The sequence below is a fragment of the Salvelinus fontinalis genome, chromosome 29, assembly GCF_029448725.1.
Source record: "Salvelinus fontinalis isolate EN_2023a chromosome 29, ASM2944872v1, whole genome shotgun sequence".
NCBI classification, from domain to species: Eukaryota; Metazoa; Chordata; class Actinopteri; order Salmoniformes; family Salmonidae; genus Salvelinus; species Salvelinus fontinalis.
Window position 1 is genome coordinate 13,273,028 of NC_074693.1, and position 19,043 is coordinate 13,292,070.

The 19,043-nt window shown below is 45.1% G+C and overlaps 2 protein-coding genes across 11 annotated transcripts in view; one reads left to right on the top strand and one right to left on the bottom strand.

Annotated features, from left to right (window-relative positions):
- The first annotated feature begins 683 nt into the window (after positions 1-683).
- Positions 684-14,424, top strand: LOC129827454 (glutathione peroxidase 3-like). The gene is made up of 5 exons (XM_055888327.1): positions 684-837; positions 5,652-5,802; positions 7,390-7,507; positions 9,401-9,500; positions 13,398-14,424. Exons 1-5 carry the CDS (start codon positions 748-750, stop codon positions 13,626-13,628), a joined length of 690 nt encoding a protein of 229 aa, XP_055744302.1. The 5' UTR covers positions 684-747; the 3' UTR covers positions 13,629-14,424.
- A 116-nt stretch (positions 14,425-14,540) lies between these two features.
- The window catches only part of LOC129827453 (TNFAIP3-interacting protein 1-like), a 34,755-nt gene continuing 30,252 nt past the window's right edge, over positions 14,541-19,043 (bottom strand). For 5 of the 10 annotated variants that reach the window (XM_055888320.1, XM_055888319.1, XM_055888323.1 and 2 more), the window contains 4 exons: positions 18,895-19,020; positions 18,607-18,660; positions 17,482-17,682; positions 14,541-16,847 (listed from right to left, as the gene is read on the bottom strand). In XM_055888320.1, the coding sequence (XP_055744295.1) occupies positions 16,713-16,847; positions 17,482-17,682; positions 18,607-18,660; positions 18,895-19,020 (516 nt within the window). In that variant the 3' untranslated portion in view covers positions 14,541-16,712. Of the gene's footprint in view, positions 16,848-17,091; positions 17,153-17,481; positions 17,688-18,606; positions 18,661-18,894; positions 19,021-19,043 lie in introns of those variants that run through there. The other 5 variants (XM_055888324.1, XM_055888318.1, XM_055888317.1 and 2 more) reach the window with 5 other exon arrangements.

A 19,043-nucleotide genomic window follows, 5' to 3' on the forward strand; every position in this document is an offset into this window, starting at 1 on the left:
AATGAAACATTATAGGAACCTTTAAAGAACCAAACTAAATGTGTTTTAAGAATGTTCTTGCAATAACAGACGAATGTTCTATACAAACAATCTATAATCATCACCATGACTGGATCGTTTTTTTGTTTAATGAGAACATTTGCCCATACCTAACAGATGTTCTAGAAACGTTCAATAGGCTCAGCTCACCATGGTAACAGCAGAAAACTGAAGGAGGCAGTTAAATATAATTTCTCTTTTTGTTGGCTAGACATTAGTGACATTTTGTATTCTGGTAGGCCTACTTCTTCTAACACATTATGGTTGCTTATTTAGTAGAATTAATCAATTCTATCATAATTGTAAATGTATTTCTGCCACATCAAACATGGTGACGATGATAGACATCAGATTTTGATTAAAAGACTAAAAATAACTCCTGATGTGTTGCTGTGAATAGCGTGTGGTGACTGACCTCTCTTGATATCTATTTTGTCATTTGTCAGTGTGTGTGGTGACTGACCTATCTGGATGTCTACTCTGTCAAAAAGCAGTCGTCTTCGGGCACTATAAAAGTGATAAATAACAACACGAAGCCCAGTGAGAGAGAAAAAAACAAACATTGGAGACTAGGCTCTGGATTTGTATTGGCTGAGAGTGAAATGTGCGTCAGCTCGTTGTCACTGCGTGGAAAGATCACACTGAATAGATGATTAACTCGGTCCCAGGGGAAGGAGAAGGAGCGGACAGGTCCCTCTCACTGTGACGATGCGGGGCATGCAGGAGAGTCTGTGGGTCCTACCTCTGGTTCTACTGGGGCTGTTAAAGCCCTGGGCTGCAGACGACTCACTCAGTCAGGTAATTTCCCTTCTGTAAATCGATTAATATATTATATAGCCTAGTGATATTACGATTGACACAATAGAATTTCCTTTGAAAAATATGGTTTGGGAGAACTAAATTGCTACCAAGGCTAATATTTTACAGGTGGCACTTTGTTTTGATCGTTTTGTTGTAGTCAGTAATGATTCTGTTTATTTCACAATCCAGTGGTTTTTGTTAAATTGATTATTTCTATCAGGGGACTAAATATTGACTTATCCTTGGAGCGTCACGCGAACCATTACGCAAAACTCGCCTGTTTTCATACTATCATTGTAAGTGACACGTCGGTGGAATGGACGTTTCCAGAAAACCACTGGCCACCTGAGAATCGTTTAAAAAAAATAATAATAACATCATCCGATAGATACAATTAGGGCTGACCCTGTTTAGTCGACTAGATGATTATTTGGTCAATAAACTGTTGGCCGACTGAGATTTTTTGATGTTGTCAAGCAGTCGCAATTTATTTGATTTTTCATGGCACATGAGATACCTTGCCTGTCTGATTTGCGCCTTGTCTCAGTGGACTAATCCATTGCGTATGGAACAGTCCATAAAGCACGCGTGCGGCGAGACTACTTGTCTTGGTAGCCAAGCAATTTAATAAAATTGATCAAATAAGTGAAATTGCATTCGTTTCTCAATTGCATTGGTTTTCCATAAGTTACTACTGCTTTAGACCTGACACCGTTTGTGAGAGTATTCCTCAGGCCTACAGTAAGTCTGTGTGTGAAGGTAATGTTTCTTGGGTATAATTTAAAATGTTGAGTCAAAAAGGGGAGAGATGAGAGATGCAAGAGATGCAAGGAAGAAGAAGGCACGTCTCTCTCCCGCCATTTTGCGCGCATTCATTGTTTCAGAACTTAATTGTGTGAATCTACAATGTTTGTTTGGTTACTTCATTTATGTTAATGCTTTCAATATACACTACATGATCAAAAGTATGTGGACACCTGCTCGTCGAACATCTCATTCCAATATCGTGGGCATTAAAATGGAGTTGTTCCCCCCTTCTGCTGCTATAACAGCCTCCACTCTCTGGGAAGGCTTTCCACTAGAAATTAGAACATTACTGGTGGGACTTGCTTCTATTCAGCCACGAGAAGTCAGCGTTCCAATTCATCCCAAAGGTGTTAGATGAGTTTGAGGTCAGGGCTCTGTGCAGGCCAGTCAAGTTCTTCCACACCGATCTCAACAAACCATTTCTGTATGGACCAAGCTTTGTGCATGGGGGCATTGTCATGCGAAACAGGAAATGGCCTTTGTGGCAACCAAACTGTTGCCACAAAGTTGGAAGCACAGAATCGTCTAGAACGTAATTGTATGTTGTAGCGTTAAGACTTCCCTTCACTGGAACTAAGGGGCCCAAACCATGAAAAACAACCCCAGACTATTATTCCTCCACCAAACTTTACAGTTGGCACTATGCATTTAGGCAGGTAGCGTTCACCTGAGCATCCGCCAAACCCAGATTAATCCGTCAGACTGCCAGATGGTGAAGCGTGATTCATCACTCCAGAGAAAGCGTTTCCACTGCTCCGGAGTCCAATAGCGGCAACCTTTACATGCGCTTCAGCACTCGGCGGTCCCGTTCTGGCAGCTTGTGTGGACTACCACTTCACGGCTGAGCCGTTGTTGCTCCTAGACGTTTCCACTTCACAATAACAGCACTTACAGTTGACCGGGACAGCTCTAGCAGGGCAGAAATTTGACAAACTGACTTGTTGGAAAGGTGGCATTGTATGATGGTGCCACGTTCAAAGTCACTGAGCTCTTCATTCTACTGCCAATGTTTGTCTATGGAGATTGCATGGCGGTGTGCATTTTTTTTTTTCACCTGTCAGCAACTTGTGTGGCTGAAATAGCAGAATCCACTCATTTGAAGGGGTGTCCACATACTTTGTATATATATATATATATATATATATATATATATATATATATATATATATATATATATATATATATATGTGTACAGTCCTTTACCGTTGTCATTGTGGACACTTTTGAGCTCACAACCTACAGTGCCTTGCAAAAGTATTCACCCACCTTGGCGTTTTTCCTATTTTGTTGCATTACAACCTGTAATTTAAATGTATTTTTATTTGGATTTCATGTAATGTACATACACAAACAATTACCTTCAGAAGTCACATAATTAGTTAGATTGCACACAGGTGAACTTTATTTAAGTGCCACATGATATGTCACATGATCTCAGTATATATACACCTGTTCTGAAAGGCCCCAGAGTCTGCAACCACTAAGCAAGGGGCACCACCAAGCAAGCGGCACTATGAAGACCAAGGAGTTCTCCAAACAGGTCAGGGACAAAGTTGTGGAGAAGGACAGATAAGGGTTGGGTTATAAAAAAATATCAGAAACTTTGAACATCCCACGAAGCACCATTTAAATCCATTAATAAAAATTGGAAAGAATATGGCACCACAACAACCCTGCCAAAAGAGGGCCACCCACCAAAACTCACAGACCAGGCAAGGAGGGCATTAATCAGAGAGGCAACAGAGAGCCTAAAGATAACCCTGAAGGAGCGGCAAAGCTCCACAGCGGAGATTGGATTATCTGTCCATAGGACCACTTTAAGCCGTACACTCCACAGAGCTGGGCTTTACGGAAGAGTGGCCAGAAAAAAATAAGCAAACATGTTTGGTGTTTGCCAAAAGGCATGTTGGAGACTCCCCAAACATATGGAAGAAGGTACTCTGGTCAGATGAGACTAAAATTGAGCTTTTTGGCTGTCAAGGAAAATGCTATGTCTGGCGCAAACTTAACACCTCTCATCACCCCGAGAACACCATCCCTACAGTGAAGCATGGTGGTGGCAGCATTATGCTGTGGGGATGTTTTTCATTGGCAGGGATTGGGAAACTGGTCAGAATTGAAGGAATGATGTATGACATTAAATACAGGGAAATTCTTTTTTTTATTTTTTTATTTTATCCCCTTTTTCCCCAATTTTCGTGGTATCCAATCGCTAGTAATTACTATCTTGTCTCATCGCTACAACTCCCGTACGGGCTCGGGAGAGACGAAGGTCGAAAGCCATGCGTCCTCCGAAGCACAACCCAACCGCACTGCTTCTTTAACACAGCGCCCCTCCAACCCGGAAGCCAGCCGCACCAATGTGTCGGAGGAAACACCGTGCACCTGGCCCCCTTGGTTAGCGCGCACTTCGCCCGGCCCGCCACAGGAGTCGCTGGAGCGCGATGAGACAAGGATATCCCTACCGGCCAAACCCTCCCTAACCCGGACGACGCAAGCCCAATTGTGCGTCGCCCCACGGACCTCCCGGTCGCGGCCGGCTGCGACAGAGCCTGGGCGCGAACCCAGAGACTCTGGTGGCACAGTTAGCACTGCGATGCAGTGCCCTAGACCACTGCGCCACCCGGGAGGCCCTAATACAGGGAAATTCTTGAGGGAAACCTGTTTCAGTCTTCCATAGATTTGAGACTGGGATGGAGGTTCACCTTCCAGCAGGACAATGACCCTCAGCATACTGCTAAAGCAACACTCGAGTGGTTTAAGCGGAAACATTTAAATGTCTTGGAGTGGCCTAGTCAAAGCCCAGACCTCAATCGAATTGAGCAGATTGCTGTACACAAGCGGAACCCATCCAACTTGAAGGAGCTGGAGCAGTTTTGTCTTGAATAATGGGGAAAAAATCTCAGTGGCTAGATGTGCCAAGCTTATAGAGACATACCCCAAGAGACTTGCAGCTGTAATTGCTGCAAAAGGTGGCTGTACAAAGTATTGACTTTGGGGGGGGTTGAATAGTTATGCAAACCCCCATGCTTAGCCAATGTGATTTATAGGATATATTTTCTACTTACAATGTTTTTATTTGTTAGCTTTATGTAGGCTAATTTTACCTAGTTGGCAATAGAACACAAATACGTTATTATAATTGAAATTAAATTGTTCCACGAAAATGTGCATATGAAAATCATAACTGGTTTGGTAGAAATGGTAAGGTAAATTGACATTCCACATTCCACATGAAAAAGGTTGCCGACCCCTGGTGTAGCCTATTACCCGCACCTTCAGGAGCGTATTTATTTATTTATTTTACCGTTATTTTACCAGGTAAGTTGACTGAGAATTCAGAATCAAGCCAGCAGTGGTATGGAGGGTGGTATGCTGCTGGTATTGACAGGCCAGCAGCAGCGGGAGGAGGGGGGGTTGGGAATACCTTTTTCTTTTTCTGGTTATCTTGATCTCTGGCTCTCTCTTGAGTCATTTGTGTGTTCATTATTTCATCAAACGTGCTGAAAGCGCGGGTTATTCGGTCAAGAGCCAAGTGTCTGCGGGTTTTCGGTCTTCCCTTGTGGTTGATTGATGAATTAAGGTCACTGATTAGTAAGGAAATCACCTGGTTGTCTAAGTCTTAATTGAAAGGAAAAACCAGCCAACCAAAAATATATTGGTCGAAAGAACAGACGACACTCGGTTGACCAAGATGTATTTTAGTCGAGGACAACCCTAGACAGATAAATACACATTATTCGTTATGTAAAGCAAGTAGAATACCAGTGGCTACATTCTTGGTCAATTAGGAGGGACAGATATCACTATTGGATGTCATTGATTCATTTAGATTTTTGTTGAAGATTGAAAACTGGTTCTATGTGCTTTGACCTATTTTCTAAAGACGAACAGCTGATGGCACCACAAGAAAGTATATGCATAAATAAACACACTTCAGCGAAAATGGCTATACAGCAGAGAATATGCATAACCCGTTTAAATGTGTGTGTGTTGATCCTCAGGTGTGTGACCCATCCAAAGATGGCACCATCTATAACTACAAAGCTAAGACACTGAATGGGAGTCGTTCTGTCTCCCTCAGTGAGTACATGGGGAAGACAGTCCTCTTCATCAACGTAGCCACTTACTGAGGACTCACCTTCCAGTACCTGGGTAAGACTGTCTGGTTTAAGACTAACATTATAACAGTATACAAACAGTGGAGTTAGCAAACTGCAGTAGGCTAACAGTGGAGTTAGCAAACTGCAGTAGGCTAACAGTGGAGTTAGCAAACTGCAGTAGGCTAACAGTGGAGTTAGCAAACTGCAGTAGGCTAACAGTGGAGTTAGCAAACTGCAGTAGGCTAACAGTGGAGTTAGCAAACTGCAGTAGGCTAACAGTGGAGTTAGCTAACTGCAGTAGGCTAACAGTGGAGTTAGCTAACTGCAGTAGGCTAACAGTGGAGTTAGCTAACTGCAGTAGGCTAACAGTGGAGTTAGCTAACTGCAGTAGGCTAACAGTGGAGTTAGCTAACTGCAGTAGGCTAACTCGAGGCTTCACAGTAAACTGGCCCCACGCTTAGTCTTGGGCGATATACGTATACCGGGGTATTTCAAAATAGCAGGCTGTATGATTTTCGATACCGGCGTGCTTGCGACGCCACTGCTTATAACTAAGAAATCTAATAAATATAATCATAGATATAATCAAATCCTATTATATCCAGCTCAGGGCTCTAGCTATGCATCTGCTTTGCTAACCTGCTAGATGTCAAGATCAAGCTTCTTGATTATTATAGCAGACATTCAATCCCCTCCTGGATCAACAGCACCGCTTTAATAGCACCGCTTGTGTGCAAATTCGATACTATCGTATCCCCTGGTATGGTACAGAAAACGGTACGACGATATGAACATCTGGATACAGCCCAACCTTACCCACACTTAGTTTATCCCCAAAACCCTGTAAATCCCTCTTACAGTGAGCAAGTCCATACATAGACTAACAGGCTTGACTGACTGAGGCCTAGATTCAATCAGATCGAGCGTTAACCGGCGATAGCCGTCACCCGCATAGCTGACGTTTTGGCTGTGTTGGAGGTGGGAACTGTCAGATCGGTGAGCTGCTGCTCTTGTAATCATTGTCACGAAGCCACACCCAGAAGGAGGAAGTGTAGGCTATATAGAAATAATGAGGCTCAAATTGAAAAATCATTAAACTAAATAATGAGGATTTCTATCAGCCTAATGGAGGTGCAGATTACATCTCACATTCCAGTGTTGGAGCTTGTAAACAAAGTCTGTTAATGCGACTCCGTGCAGCCAATGGCAATGTCCGCTTTAGGTATAATGCCGGGAGCCGCTTGCGGATTGGACAGAGCTAACGCAGTTTCAACTCCCGACACATTTCAAAACAACTGCAATGCAGCTGTCGGTTAAAGCTGATCCTAGGAATGGAGCCCCTAGAGTGCTCTGCAACAAACACGAAGGCTAGTCCATATGTGACCAGAACAGGAAAAACTAGTAAGCGCCATACTTACTGTACGTTGTTTATAAATCTGATTTTGACCTCAAGTTACCCAAGGGTTTATCAGATTGATCTTGTTGTTGTTGTCATCTTTCTATTATAAAACCTTTAATCCAGCTGTGTGTGTGTGTGTGTGTGTGTGTGTGTGTGTGTGTGTGTGTGTGTGTGTGTGTGTGTGTGTGTGTGTGTGTGTGTGTGTGTGTGTGTGTGTGTGTGTGTGTGTTATCTAATCAGAGTTGAATGCACTACACGAGGAGATGAAGGATTATGGGTTTACCATTCTCGGGTTCCCCTCCAATCAGTTTGGAAAACAGGAGCCAGGAGAGAATCATGAGATTCTGGCCACTCTAAAGTAAGTATTGTTTATCTCAAAGACCCGTTAACAATTGAACAGTCATTAAAATACATAGAAAGTGGTCTAATGTATATGATATACTGTACATTACCAATGTTTTTATTATGAAGGTGAAATAAACCTGAAACTAATGCAAGTGTCTTGCATGCCAATAAAGGCAAATCCTCTGTCAATCAACAGAGCTTCATTTAGTTTGGGAAAAACATCCCAGGATCGGGAGATCAGTTTCTGAGAAGCGATATACAGATCCCTAAGTTATAGCTCACTCTGAGAAAAACAACAACATTCCTATGGTATCTGGTCCCTCTAGCCCACCTTAGACTCTACTCCTGGCCAGCTTAAACCCCATGTATACCAGACACCAGACTAGAAACCCTAGTTTCACCAGCGTCTGCCTTCAGTATATTTGGCTTTATAACCTGGGTTGTTAACCTCTGGTGAAAGCAGAGTTTGTATGTATAAGAGGCTTAACAGTGTTGTGGTTCGTGTTCGTGTCACATAGTCTGTCTATCTAGGGCAATAGCTTAGTGAGTTTGCGCACCCATTAAAAAGGTCCTTTAAGTTCTCAAAAGCATGTCTAGCCAGTGGCTGTGTCCCAAATGGCACCCTATTCCCTAAATAGCGTGCTACTTTTGACCAGAGCCTTATGGGGCCCTGGTCAGAGCCTTATGGGGCCCTGGTCAGAGCCTTATGGGGCCTGGTCAGAGCCTTATGGGGCCTGGTCAGAACCTGGTCAGGGCCTTATGGGGCCTGGTCAGGGCCTTATGGGGCCTGGTCAGAGCCTTATGGGGCCTGGTCAGAGCCTTATGGGCCCTGGTCAGAGCCTTATGGGGCCCTGGTCAGGGCCTTATGGGGCCTGGTCAGAACCTTATGGAGCCCTGGTCAGAGCCTTATGGGGCCTGGTCAGAGCCTTATGGGCCCTGGTCAGAACCTTATGGGGCCCTGGTCAGAGCCTTATGGGGTCTGGTCAGAGCCTTATGGGGCCCTGGTCAGAGCCTTATGGGGCCTGGTCAGAACCTGGTCAGGGCCTTATGGGGCCTGGTCAGGGCCTTATGGGGCCTGGTCAGAACCTTATGGGGCCTGGTCAGAGCCTTATGGGGCCCTGGTCAGAGCCTTATGGGGCCCTGGTCAGAGCCTTATGGGGCCCTGGTCAGAGCCTTATGGGGCCCTGGTCAGAGCCTTATGGGGCCTGGTCAGAGCCTTATGGGCCCTGGTCAGAACCTCATGGGGCCCTGGTCAGAACCTTATGGGGCCCTGGTCAGATCCTTATGGGGCCCTGGTCAGATCCTTATGGGGCCTGGTCAGGGCCTTATGGGGCCTGGTCAGGGCCTTATGGGGCCTGGTCAGAGCCTTATGGGCCCTGGTCAGAGCCTTATGGGGCCTGGTCAGAACCTTATGGGGCCTGGTCAGAACCTTATGGGGCCTGGTCAGAGCCTTATGGGGCCTGGTCAGAACCTTATGGGGCCCTGGTCAGAGCCTTATGGGGCCTGGTCAAAACCTGGTCAGAGCCTTATGGGCACTGGTCAGAGCCTGGTCAGAGGATTATGGGCCCTGGTCAGAGCATTATGGGCCCTGGTCAGAGCCTTATGGCCTTATGGGCCCTGGTCAGAGCCTTATGGGCCCTGGTCAGAACCTTATGTGGCCTTATGGGCCCTGGTCAGAGCCTTATGGGCCCTGGTCAGAACCTTATGGGCCCTGGTCAGAACCTTATGGGGCCTGGTCAGGGAATTATGGGGCCTGGTCAGAGCCTTATGGGCCCTGGTCAGTTCCTTATGGGCCCTGGTCAGAGCCTTATGGGCCGTGGTCATAAGTAGGGGACTATAAAGGGAATAGAGTACCATTTGGGAGGCAGCCCAGTGATAAGTGGATCTCTCTCTCCTTGGGTTCCAGGCATGTCCGACCAGGAAATGGATTCGTTCCAAACTTCCTGCTATTCCAAAGGGGGGATGTGAACGGAGACACAGAACAAGGAGTCTACACTTTCCTTAAAGTAAGCAAGTGATTAGAGTTGGAAAAAAATCAGGAAACACACTCAATATTCCCAGGTTTTACAGAAACCCGAAAACCTCCAACCAGGACTTCTGGAAAAATTCAACATTTAAAAAAAAAAGTTATCAGAATTCTGCCATCCTACAAGTGACTGATTGTTGTCATCCTAGTGTACAGCGGAGTCAATAACACTTTGTGGGCGACTTACTTCCCACTATAATGCTGACTGAATTATTGGACAGATACTGTGGATGTGACAGCTGGCAAAATCACTCTATAACACATTTGCAACTGTGTTACACAGTGAGAATTATACCGTGACATTCACTGGGTACAGAAATTGTTTTTAATAGGTCTAATAGAAAAGACATGCCATTTAATGGTACAAATGTATGAATTTTTTTATTGTGGCATGAACACAACTAGTCATTATGTTTTCATCTGATTGTCAAACAAATCACTTCAAAAAGTAGGTTACCTCCGGCTGCTCACGTTCGTCCACTCCAAATAATCCCAGCCTCCAAACAGCACTGTGCACGCGCCATTTAATGAATGGAAAGAGACATCTGTTACAAACAGGGTCATTTGTATTTGTATTTATTATGGATCCCAATTAGTTCCTGCCAAGGCAGCAGCTACTCTTCCTGGGGCTTATTATGGATCCCCATTAGTTCCTGCCAAGGCAGCAGCTACTCTTCCTGGGGTTTATTATGGATCCCCATTAGTTCCTGCCAAGGCAGCAGCTACTCTTCCTGGGGGTTTATTATGGATCCCAATTAGTTCCTGCCAAGGCAGCAGCTACTCTTCCTGGGGCTTATTATGGATCCCCATTAGTTCCTGCCAAGGCAGCAGCTACTCTTCCTGGGGTTTATTATGGATCCCCATTAGTTCCTGCCAAGGCAGCAGCTACTCTTCCTGGGGGTTTATTATGGATCCCAATTAGTTCCTGCCAAGGCAGCAGCTACTCTTCCTGGGGTTTATTATGGATCCCCATTAGTTCCTGCCAAGGCAGCAGCTACTCTTCCTGGGGGTTTATTATGGATCCCAATTAGTTCCTGCCAAGGCAGCAGCTACTCTTCCTGGGGTTTATAATGGATCCCCATTAGTTCCTGTCAAGGCAGCAGCTACTCTTTCTGGTGTTTATTATGGATCCCCATTAGTTCCTGCCAAGGCAGCAGCTACTCTTCCTGGGGTTTATTATGGATCCCCATTAGTTCCTGCCAAGGCAGCAGCTACTCTTCCTGGGGGTTTATTATGGATCCCAATTAGTTCCTGCCAAGGCAGCAGCTACTCTTCCTGAGGCTTATTATGGATCCCCATTAGTTCCTGCCAAGGCAGCAGCTACTCTTCCTGGGGTTTATTATGGATCCCCATTAGTTCCTGCCAAGGCAGCAGCTACTCTTCCTGGGGGTTTATTATGGATCCCAATTAGTTCCTGCCAAGGCAGCAGCTACTCTTCCTGGGGTTTATAATGGATCCCCATTAGTTCCTGTCAAGGCAGCAGCTACTCTTTCTGGTGTTTATTATGGATCCCCATTAGTTCCTGCCAAGGCAGCAGCTACTCTTCCTGGGGTTTATTATGGATCCCCATTAGTTCCTGCCAAGGCAGCAGCTACTCTTCCTGGGGGTTTATTATGGATCCCAATTAGTTCCTGCCAAGGCAGCAGCTACTCTTCCTGGGGTTTATTATGGATCCCCATTAGTTCCTGTCAAGGCAGCAGCTACTCTTCCTGGGGTTTATTATGGATCCCCATTAGTTCCTGCCAAGGCAGCAGCTACTCTTCCTGTGGTTTATTATGGATCCCCATTAGTTCCTGCCAAGGCAGCAGCTACTCTTCCTGGGGGTTTATTATGGATCCCCATTAGTTCCTGCCAAGGCAGCAGCTACTCTTCCTGGGAGTTTATTATGGATCCCCATTAGTTCCTGCCAAGGCAGCAGCTACTCTTCCTGGGGTTTATTATGGATCCCCATTAGTTCCTGCCAAGGCAGCAGCTACTCTTCCTGGGGTTTATTATGGATCCCCATTAGTTCCTGCCAAGGCAGCAGCTACTCTTCCTGGGGTGTTTATTATGGATCCCAATTAGTTCCTGCCAAGGCAGCAGCTACTCTTCCTGGGGTTTATTATGGATCCCCATTAGTTCCTGTCAAGGCAGCAGCTACTCTTCCTGGGGTTTATTATGGATCCCCATTAGTTCCTGCCAAGGCAGCAAGCTACTCTTCCTGGGGGTTTATTATGGATCCCCATTAGTTCCTGCCAAGGCAGCAGCTACTCTTCCTGGGGGTTTATTATGGATCCCCATTAGTTCCTGCCAAGGCAGCAGCTACTCTTCCTGGGGTTTATTATGGATCCCCATTAGTTCCTGCCAAGTCAGCAGCTACTATTCCTGGGGTTTATTATGGATCCCCATTAGTTCCTGCCAAGGCAGCAGCTACTCTTCCTGGGGTCCAGCAACATTAAGGCAGTTATATACAGTTTAAAATATTACATGACATTTCATAACATTTTACCCAACACATTTAGTGTGTTCCCTCATGCCACTACTCTACTACATTATATCTACAATACAACATCCATGTGTACGTGTGTGTAGAGTACGTGTCTAATGTGTGTCTGTACCTGTGTGTGTGTCTTCTTCACAGTCCCCACTGTTCCATAAGGGGTATTTTGTCAGTTTTTAAATCTTATTCTACTGCTTGCATAAGTTACTTGATGTGGAATAGTCCATGTAGTCATGGCTCTATGTAGTACTGTGTGTCTCCCATAGTCTGTTCTGGACTTGGGGATTGTGAGTATATCTTTGGTGGCATGTCTTGTGGGGTATGTATGGGTGTCTGAGCTGTGTGCTAGTAGTTTAAACAGACAGCTCGGTACATTCAGCTTGTTAACACTTCTTACAAAAACAAGTAGTGATGAAGTCAATCTCTCCTCCACTTTAAGCCATGAGAGATTCACATGCATATTATTAATGTTAGCTCTCTGTGTACATTTAAGGGCCAGCTGTGCTGCCCTGTTCTGAGACAAAGATCCCTCTTTGTGGCACCTGACCACACTACTGAACAGTAGTCCAGGTGGGACAAAATTAGAGTCTGTAGGACCTGCCTTGCTGATAGTGTTGTTAAGAAGGTAGAGAAGTGGTTTATTATGGACATTCAGCAGGTGTCATTAGGCCTACAACACTGGCTGTATTCATGGTTGCCAAGGGAAGACATGCTTCACCAAAAATGTGAACAAGAAAAAAAACGTCCTAGCGAGCGAAACAGGGCCCCTTTGTCCCAGTATTTTTAGCCTATGTATCTGATGCACTCTGTCCAAAAAGAGTATGACTTTGGATCCTTCCGGTAACATCCTTCTGATAGGACAACACAACCTGCCCAACGGTAGTTCTAACCCTGTCTTCTAGAACTGTTCTATCCCTCTAACCCTGTCTTCTAGAACGGTTCTAACCCTGTCTTCTAGAACTGTTCTAACCCTATAACCCTGTCTTCTAGAACGGTTCTATCCCTGTCTTCTAGAACGGTTCTATCCCTGTCTTCTAGAACGGTTCTAACCCTGTCTTCTAGAACTGTTCTATCCCTCTAACCCTGTCTTCTAGAACGGTTCTAACCCTGTCTTCTAGAACTGTTCTAACCCTATAACCCTGTCTTCTAGAACGGTTCTATCCCTGTCTTCTAGAACGGTTCTAACCCTGTCTTCTAGAACGGTTCTAACCCTGTCTTCTAGAGCGGTTCTAACCCTGTCTTCTAGAGCGGTTCTAACCCTGTCTTCTAGAGCGGTTCTAACCCTGTCTTCTAGAACGGTTCTAACCCTGTCTTCTAGAACGGTTCTAACCCTGTCTTCTAGAACGGTTCTAACCCTGTCTTCTAGAACGGTTCTAACACTATAACCCTGTCTTCTAGAACTCCTGCCCGCCGGTAGGGGACAGCTTTGGGAACCCCACCAACAGGCTGTTCTGGGAGCCCCTGAAGATCAATGACATCAAGTGGAATTTTGAGAAGTTCCTGGTCGGACCGGACGGGAAGCCCGTGATGAGGTGGTTCCCCCGGGTCCCAGTGTCTGAGGTTCGGGAGGACATCCTCAAATACCTCCGTCAACTCTTCTCCCAGTCCACCCAGCAGAACATTGACTAAGGTTTTACTGCCTGTGTGTCCCAAATGGCACCCTAATCCCAATATAGTGCACTACTGGAAATTCTCCAATTGACCGGGGCCCATAGGGCTCTGGTCAAAAGTAGTGCACTATATTGGGAACATGGTGCCATTTGGAATGCCGCCTGTGTTATCAGGGCTGGGGACGATTCCATTTCAGTGGAGTAAATTCCTGAATTTAATTGGAATTCATCCAAACCTTGATAGAAAGGTCAAATTCAGCCTACAGATTTATTAGATTTACCTTTTTAGATACATGAAAACACAGTGGACTGGTTTCCAGTGTCCAGATTAAGCCTCTTCTTTCTGGACTAAAAAGCACTTTCAATGGAAATTCTCCAATGAGTATGCTATCATTGTGTTCCAAGAGTAGGCTTAATCTGGATCAGGGAAACCAATGTCATACAACACTTTTTTTTCCATCCTTGTCAAAAAACCTCTGACAAGCCATGTATGTGTAGAATAGAACATCATTCAACTGATTTGTAGAAGAAATGTCAATCAATTCAAATGAACGACTGGCTGTGGTGGTAGTGGGTAAGGGTCGCTGGTCGTAGAGGAGGTGGCATGTTGTATGAAGGTGAGGCTTGAAAACAGTGAGTCTGTGGTGCCAAACCTGAGTCTAGGGTCCAGGCCAGTCCTTCAGTGCATTCAGGCTGGGCCTGGTAACCCTGGGAGCCATGTTACCTCCTGGTCCTGCCACCCAGACCAGACGCCTGGTTACCCACTGCCGTTGCCTGACTAATTCATGTCAATAAATCACGTCAGTGCAACATGATGCCGAGTTCTTCCTGTAAACGATGATGAACTGTGGTGTTTGTGGCCACTCAAATGTTCAAAATGTCTAGGGTCAACAAAGAAAAACGTTAAAATGACAACCACCAGAGTAAGATGTACGAAGACATTTAGGATATGTTTATTAAGCCAAATACAAAAAAGGTATTGTGCTTTTTTTGCCTCCTGCAAAACTCCAGAACTACAAACTAGAAAAAGACAACTGCCAGAGGGGAAAAAAAAACAAAAGCATTCATTTCAAAGTGCAATTCAACTATTGGACTATTCTGGAATCTAACTTCTTTAAAAAATAAAAATCCAACTGGATTTACAGTGAATATTGTGAATAAAACACCCATCTTTACCAGTCTGAATGCAACATACACAGAAGGTTTATAATACCCATACATATGCAATCCTATGTAGCTTTGATTCAGGAGATACAGAAGACTAGTTCTCCAATCCTTCTGATGTGTGATTTGGTTTGGTGGAGCTCTAGGGTAGTGACCGACCCCTCGCCCCTTAAAGTCCAGACACTAGTGAAGATATCAAAGCATCGGTAAAGTATAAGCAATATAGTAATAACTCTGCACCATTTTATCAACACCTATCCAATCCTCTGATCAACAGAAGTACCTGGGGGTAAGGTACAAGGCTGGGTTTGTATTTCAAAACGGCTCTTGACGGTATCACAGAGGTTCTGCCGGATAGATACTGTAGATAGATAGGCATTAGTATGGAGCTGCTGGTCTTACAGGATTGAGACAGAAGCCAGCGGAGTCAGGGATGTGGCCCCAACAGCAAAAGGGACTTTTGACCAGGGCCGGGAGTCTGGCTGAGGTGGTTTATCACTGAGGTAAATCGCTGACTGACTGATCCTTGGGGGTTAGACGAGTCTCCGTTTAAAAAATGTTTATTTTTTATTTTATTTTTAGCTTTGTTTCCTCTCCTCTGATGTAAAAAAAAAAGAAGAGGACATGACTGACAGGTTAAAGCAATATGATGGAGACCAATCGTACCCTGTTAACTCAATATAAAATTCACATATTACAGCTCCTACAGTATACTGACCATAGTCTGCTAGCAGAGCGCTCAGGTAGGCTAACCAGAACCAGCCTACACCCTACAGTAGTGCTATCAACTGTCAGCATTAGGGAAGGAAAGGAAGTCAGGAAAGAAAGTCAGGAAAGAAAGTCAGGAAAGAAAGTCAGGAAAGAAAGTCAGGAAAGGAAGTCAGGAAAGGAAGTCAGGAAAGGAAGTCAGGAAAGGAAGTCAGGAAAGGAAGTCAGGAAAGGAAGCCATTCAAGACTATTGGGACAAAGCCTGGGTATACTACGAACTATGAACCAATCCTCCAGACATATGACTGGACAGCTTTGGGGGTAAATATGTTGAGGACTTGTCTACCTTAGGATAGCAATACATATCGCAATCGATTATCAAATATTTAAATCAAAAAAGGTGTTGCATTGAAATGACATTGCTCATTTTTGGCGAATCGGGTACTCTTGTGAGGGTACGTGCGCATGTATGCGTAACCAACATACGACGCCCATAGCTACAATATATTGGGAGTACACTAACAGAAAGAACAGCATTACTAAAGACAAGTGATTTACATTTAGTCAATGCAACCATCAAAACAGTAGATTATAAATAAATGATCACCACAATCATGTTTTTTTTTTTTGGTGTGACATACCAGCTAAATTCACTTCCCAAGTTTAATGTATTGTAACAAATCACTGTATGAACAGTTATACTTACAGCACAGTTCTAGAACACCAACGGTACTGAAAACATTCTCAGAAATGGAAACATCCACGGTTACCATTTCTATGGATTCCAATTCCAAGGCAATTTACCTATATAAATTATATATCGTTGGAATGAATACAAGTAGTATTTGTTGTTATTGACATGGGATAATAGACCCCTTGACCCTACGAGTAAATAAAAAAAACAGCTTTGTAAAAACGTTACATATTTTGCAGTGGGACGATCGTCAATAGTCGATAATCACATAGGTATATTGTCTTAAATATTACATTTTGATCATTTCAACCTATTACACACAAATGACTTCAGTTCCTGCATAGAATCATATGAAGCAGATATTGAATCTCCCAAAAGATTATATGAGGTTAAAGAAGAAAAATCTAAATTATATTATAATTCTGAAGAGCGAAAACAGTGTTTCAACAAGTAGGCTTATAAAAAGGCAAGTATAAACAACATTACAACAGGATATCTACAGTTCAGTAGGAAAATTATAGTTCAAATCACACCTGGTCAACTGAAAACAAACTGATTCATGCTGCTGCCACCCAGCTGGCTCCACGGTGAGGGAACAAAGAGGACCTTAGTGCTTTCCAGGGTCAGTATTCTATCGCTCTCTTCTTCCAAATCCAGTTGCGGTGGACTGATCTATAGACAGAGTAGAGGAAAAGGTTTAACTCTAAGCAATCACACAATCAGCCATTCAGAGAACGAGAGAAAGATAGTTTTGCAAAGAAAAAAAAAAAATATTCAGATAACTTTCCCAACCAGATATCCTGGTTGGAGGATCCAGAATTTCCTGCTTATGCATCCTGATTCCGGGTGATCTTCCAACCAGGTTTTCCAGAAGTTTGCAACCTTTTTTTCGTAGCCATCTGTTGTGTCAGCGTACCCGTGTTCTCTGGTGGTGGTCTGGAACCATCTCTGGCTTCGGCCCACCTGGAGCCTCTGGGCTGGGGGAACGATGACAGCACCGGGAATCACATTTTATTCATATAGTTTTTACATAAATTGTCACAAAGTGCTTTACGGTAACCCGGCTTAAGCTTCCAAACAGCAAGTAGCTGCTTAGTGGCAAGGAGAAAGCGCTTCTCTGTCAGTATCTATAATCTAGGGGTAGTGGCTAGCGGTCCATTTGGGATTGGATCATATTCACTAGGAACCAAAACGGAAGACAAAGCAAAATAGGGATAGACAACCTGAAAAAGTCCAATACGAAAACGCTTATTTTCGTTTTCCATTGCAAAACAGTTTCCACTAATAAATCTATTGTGATACGGACCCTTACCGGTGTGAAGTTGCCATGTCCCGTTTGCGCTACACTGTCAGCGGCCGCTGCGATGTTGAGTATCCTGGGTTGGTGGTGTATTGTCCGGACGTCCTGCCCCGGGCCTCCTCCTGGAGCCACCTGCATAAAGGGACCATAGTAGGGAGGGCTCAGAGGGCCGTTCATGGTGCCTGAGGTACGCCTCTCCTGCTGCTGCTGGCCTTACCAGGGAACACAGGGGGACACACCTCGGTAACCCCGGTCAGAGTAATGCAGGGCAAGCAGGCAGGTAGAGGAAGCACAGCGCCCAGTCACTCGGATTTATACAACATATCTAGTTTATCTACATCTGAAAATCCGGAGGGGGTTGTTTTCAGCCAGGCAGAGGAATGTTCCAGTAGTTTGAGATATAACTGGAGTAAAGCACAGCCCTAGTTGGTGCTCCTCAAAACAGACAGGAAGTGAAGCACACAGCCGTTTGTACTACATCTAATCAGGAGAAAGTCCATCCTATTGCTGTCATTACTTCAGGGATGTCTTTAAGTGCTATGTGGAACTAGACTGACAGGGCTTGTCTTCACATGACTGTGGTGGTAAACCTGTCTTGTCTGTCTGATGACTGAGGGGTTAGCCTATAATACCTGTACTAATGGACTAGGATCACCACAGTCATGTGACGACAAGCTAAACCCGTCTATAGCGGGAGATGAGAAGGGACCGAGGCCCGGTGGCTACAGTACCCGTCTATAGCGGGAGATGATAAGGGACCGAGGCCCGGTGGCTACAGTACCCGTCTATAGCGGGAGATGAGAAGGGACCGAGGCCCGGTGGCTACAGTACCCGTCTATAGCGGGAGATGAGAAGGGACCGAGGCCCGGTGACTACAGTACCCGTCTATAGCGGGAGATGAGAAGGGACCGAGGCCCGGTGACTACAGTACCCGTCTATAGCGGGAGATGAGACGGGACCGAGGCCCGGTGACTACAGTACCCGTCTATAGCGGGAGATGAGAAGGGACTGAGGCCCGGTGACTACAGTACCCGTCTATAGCGGGAGATGAGAAGGGACTGAGGCCCGGTGACTACAGTACCCGTCTATAATGGGAGATGAGAAGGGACTGAGGCCCGGTGGCTACAGTACCTGTTTATGATGCTGCATCTGTAGTCTCTCCAGCTTGCATCTCTCCCTCTGGGCCTGGACAAGATGACAGAGGAACAAACCAACAGAAATGGATGAACACACATCAGGAAAACCCACACATGGGAGGTGGAGGAGATGAGAACCTCCCTATTCAATGCAAAGTGCTGTGAAACAGTCTGCGTCCCAAGAGTGCGTCCATACAGTGTACTATTGACCAGGGCCCATAGGTATGTGCACTACATAGAGAATAGGGTGTCATTTAGGAAGCAGATGAAAGCAGCTCCTAACCTGATTGGTGAGGTTGGTCACCTGACCCTGCAGCCTCTCCACCTGTCTCCTCAAGTCCTCCTTTTCCTCGTTCATTCGTTCCCTGTCGCTCCGCTCTTTCCGAAAGTCCTCCTCAAAGATCTTCACCTGAGAGAGTAGATACAGCAATG